The following is a 4,609-nucleotide window of genomic DNA, read 5'->3' as shown; positions in this document are numbered from 1 at the left end:
AGGTGTTTGTACAAATGCATGCGGTGAATTTTTGCTTGATAATGTGCCTTGCTTGATGCTTAAGTCATGATTTGAATATGTTGTGTAGCTTGATCACTATTGCATGTGCAAATACTTGTTGCCATTGTTGCATTTATGTAATTGTTGGTGATGATATTATAATTGTGGTGTGGCTTGACGCGTCGCACTTTGCTTGGCTTGTGGTTGTTGGCCTAATTGACTTGGGGATTCATGTCTATCTTTTGCCAATACGTGTCGTCATGCCTAATCATGGAGAGATACGTGTTTGACTTGTGCTTAATCATTGAAATCGATATATGTTTGGCCTTGTTGCTTTGGTGCTTGATGATTATGTGCTTATTAATAATAGTATGCATCACATTGATATTTGGTTCATATCCTCCCATGTGCTATTGATTGTTGCCTTGATACCGTGCATTGTTTCCATGAGTGTTTCGTTGTGTTTCGAATGTGTTTTGATGGCTATTCATGATGCTTGCAAATTGGTATTGGTTTAGGTTGAGTGGGAATGGTTTCCAAGCCTTTAAAAATGACAAAATTTGGTTTTCCTACTGTGGAACTCGGTTCCCAAAATGGAGGAACCGGTTCCCGCTCAATCTAAGGCGTTTTGAACTTGGGCAGAGTGCCCTGGAACCCGGTTCCCAGTTTGGGGGAACCGGTTCCTGCTGTGTTTTTTTGGTTCGTGACTTGGGCAGAGTGTCCTGGAACCCGGTTCCCAGTTTGGGGGAACCGGTTCCTGCTGTGTTTTGCTGGTTCGTGACTTGGGCAGAATGCCCTGGAACCCGGTTCCCAGTTTGGGGGAACCGGTTCCTGTGTGTGTTTTTGTGCTGGAACCCGGGTTCCCATATAGGGGAACCGGTTCCCTTACTTGTTTTTGGTCCTTTTCTTTTCTAATTTCTTTCTTGCGTAACTTCTTACTCATAGCTTTGTTTTACATGTTCCTTATACCGTTGGAAAGCTTGAGAAGTGTACTATCTAGTTAAATGCTTGTTTCTCATTAATTTGTATCCCATTTATGTTTGATTTCTCTTTGAAGTTTTATTATTCATTTCATGTTCATATTATTCGATCGTTTCCTTTCGCTTTATAATAAGAACGCAATTCCGATTGCGATGTTTGTTATCTCTAACTTGTGTGCTAGTGTGCAAGGCGTTTGGACGGTCACCGATTGATACTCATTGCTTGAGTGTTCCGCTTCGCTTGCGGAATACGATTATATCTCATTGACTCGTATCGTGCTCTCGACTTGGAGACACGATCTTATCACTTTATATCTGCTTGTTTGGTTTGCTTGTTACTCTTGCAGGTGTATCGTGATTATGCTCGACATGCGAGTTGACATTTGTGCGCTTTATGGCTAATCGGTGTGCTGACTATTTGCTTTTGCTTTGCTAGCTCGCTCGCGGGATTCTAGTTTCTTCGCTTTGCTTCGCTTTAGTTTACGGATCATCATCCGTTTGGTATTGATTCCGTTTCATTTTATCTTTTCTCGCACTTTATCGCTTTCTCGCATCATCCTATAACATGAGAAGTAGGACTTAGACATGCATCTGGCCAAGCCCTCGAAAGAGGCTCTGTTTTTGTTGGTGTGTTTACATTTGTGCTTTGCGGCAGGGAGTCTCGGTGTAATAAGTCCTATATGGCACTCCGTTAAGTCCTCATGGAAGGCATGCGGTCAAGGGTTCGTAATCAACCCCCGCCTAGTCTCATCGAGTCTGTTCATTATGCGCACGCCTCGCGTTGCCCGCTTCTGAACCTGCACAAGATCTTGTTATCGAGTATGTCAGGAAAAGGGTTCATGTAGCCGGACCCCCGCCTTTCTTATAGCTCGCGTTGCTCGACGTTGATGCTCGGTGTACGCACGCACCGTTTTCCTTTACGATCCGTGACGGCTTGGTTGCTGAGAGGGGTCCGCCCTCTTGTCTATGGCCCGATCATTTTCGCGAGGTCTAATGCTTGGTTGACTTGGGTTGAGTTGCTCCCCTTGGCTATGGCGGGACCGCTTTTCTACCACTCGGTCAGTACCGTTGGTTTGTTTGCTTTACGAGCGGATGCTCGTTTGTGTGATATTATTGTGTGCTTCCCTTTTCCCTCGTAGGTTGATAGCTTAGCTTAGACTTGTACCCTTTGTATGATAACATTAGGTAGCAAGCTTTCCCCCTTAGCTTAGACTTTCCTCATGCATTGTTTAAAACACAAACCACACTCTTTGATTTTCTTTTCTTAAGAGCTTGTTATTTCCGCTCCATTCCCAAGCATAAGTCTCCAAAGGTCGAGCAGCGGAGTGTGAATGTAACTCGTTCACCTAAAAAACACAAAACAAACAGAAACTAGTTAGCCGAGCTACGGTAGCTCTGATTCTGCAAAACAGATACGTAGGCAGCGGGGTAGGGCCCGTGCGAGCACAATCCTTTATTTTCCCTACGTTCTGCATTCATTTTAGTCCAGATTAGCGTAGTTTGCTTACACACCCATAGTTTTAGACACAAGCGTGGATACCATCGAGTACGATGGGCGCGAGGGGTGCTAATACCTTCCCCTCGCGTAACCGACTCCCTTACCCTTTTTCTCTGGTCGTGAGACTGTTGTTTTGTTTTGTGGTTTGCTGGCATTCCCTTCCTTTTCAGGATAAATATGTTAGTGGCGACTCTGTTAATTTTCGCGGTAGCGACACGTACATCCATCTTTAGCTCTTCATCATAAACTTTCAGAGTCATTGTGCCTTCTTCAATGTCTATCAAACATCGCCCTGTCTCTAGAAATGGCCTTCCTAAAATAATAGGTATCTCCTCATCTTCCGACATCTCTAAAATTACAAAATCCACTAGGAACACAAATTTATCAATCTTCACCAGCACGTCTTCTACTATCCCATAAGGTCTTTTAACAGAGTGGTCAGCAAACTGGAGTGTCATTCTTGTATCTTGTACATTACCTATCCCCAATCTCTTGTAGATAGACAACGACATAAGGCTCACACTTGCTCCCAAATCAATTAGAGCTTTCTTGAATGACCTATCCCCAATTGTACAAGGAATAGTCACGGAACTTCGATCTTTCTTCTTCACCGGAATCTTCATACCCTGCAAAATAGCACTACACGTTTCGGTTAGAATAATAGGGTCACGATCAATGGTTCTTTTCTTGGAGATGATGTCCTTCATAAATTTTGCATAAGTAGGCATTTGTTCTAATGCCTCCAAGAATGGGATATTAATCTCCAGCTTCTTGAACATCTCCAAGAACTTTTCAAAATTCTTCTCATGTTGTCCTTTTTTCTTGTTCCTTACTGGAAAAGGAAGTTTTACTGCCGGCTTCTGTTTTTGTTCAACCACCTTCTCTTTCGGAGTTGGTTCCATCACCACCACTTCCTCAGCTTCTGACTCATTTTCTCTTATCTCTAAGTCTACCTCCAACAATGGTTCCTCTTCCTCGTCATTATTTTCAACTACACCTTTCCCTTTACCGCTCCTAGTAACAATAGCACTCACATTATTATGATCTTTAGGATTGGTAACTGTGGCACTTGGTAATGCGCCCGGCTGTTGAGTGTTTGCTAGCTGCTGTGCTATTTGACTCATTTGAATCTCCAGATTTTTAATGGAGGAACCCGTATTCCAGAAATTACTCCTCGTTTCTTCTTGAACCTGAGAGCTTTGAGCTGCCATTTTTTCGATGGCAATCTCCCAATCTGCATTAATGGGGGCTTCTTGCTGAGGTTGTTGCTAATGTTGTTGAGGAGGTCTATACTGTTGCTGCGACTGTTGACCTTGATATGGAAGAACCCCTTGTTTAGGAGCACTCCCTGATTGGTCCTTCCATGAGAAATTCGGATGATTTTTCCACCCCAGATTGTAAGTATTTGAGTAGGGGTTGTTTTGTTTCAAGAAGTTTATTTCCTCCACTTGCTGAGCTGTAGCAACACACTGAACAGTAAAATGAGGTCCTCCACATATCTCACACCCTACCGGTTGACTTGCTTGAGCTGGTTGAACTTGTGCTACCGTTTGTTTTTCAAGACCCATCTGTTTCAATCTCCGCTCAACTTCCGCAGCTACCTGATCTTCTATTTTCACAACTTGTGTTGACAATTTCATATCCACTAATCCTTCAGGTTGGCTAACACTACGGTCATATAACTCCAAGTGTTCATTGGCCGCAATAGCTTCTATGATTTTTTTAACACCAGTGGCTGTTGCAAAGTTGGATGAGCCACCAGCTGCTGTGTCAATCAATTGCTTAGTCTTCATTTTAATACCATTCAGAAAATTCTGCATTTGTTCAGTGACATCCATGTTGTGAGTTGGACATGCCACGAATAACCTCTTGAATCTCTTATACGCATCTCCGAGTGATTCTCCTTCCTTCTGTTTAAAGTTAACAATATCATATCTCTTACGAATATAAACAGCAGCCGGAAAATACTCATTTAGGAAGGTTGACTCCATTTGTTGCCATGTGGTAATACTCCCAGCAGGTAATGAGTAGAACCACTCTTCAGCGTCATCAGCTAACGTGAATGGAAACATAACCAACTTCTTGGCTTCTTCAGAGTGTCCTTCTATCTTCATAGATGTTGTCATAGTAA

The 4,609-nt window shown here is 42.9% G+C and overlaps 1 protein-coding gene across 1 annotated transcript; it reads right to left on the bottom strand.

Moving 5' to 3' along the window:
* Positions 1-2,182: 2,182 nt before the first annotated feature.
* On the bottom strand, positions 2,183-3,689 carry LOC131641384 (uncharacterized). Its single transcript, XM_058911688.1, has 2 exons — positions 2,700-3,689; positions 2,183-2,197 (listed from the first exon to the last, which is right to left on the bottom strand). The coding sequence occupies exons 1-2, from the start codon at positions 3,687-3,689 to the stop codon at positions 2,183-2,185; spliced, it is 1,005 nt and encodes a 334-aa protein (XP_058767671.1).
* Positions 3,690-4,609: the final 920 nt, after the last annotated feature.

Source organism: Vicia villosa, unplaced genomic scaffold, assembly GCF_029867415.1.
Source record: "Vicia villosa cultivar HV-30 ecotype Madison, WI unplaced genomic scaffold, Vvil1.0 ctg.003705F_1_1, whole genome shotgun sequence".
NCBI lineage: Eukaryota > Viridiplantae > Streptophyta > Magnoliopsida > Fabales > Fabaceae > Vicia > Vicia villosa.
The sequence above is the reverse complement of the archived record's forward strand: the minus strand, read 5'-3'. Positions and strand labels throughout refer to the sequence as shown.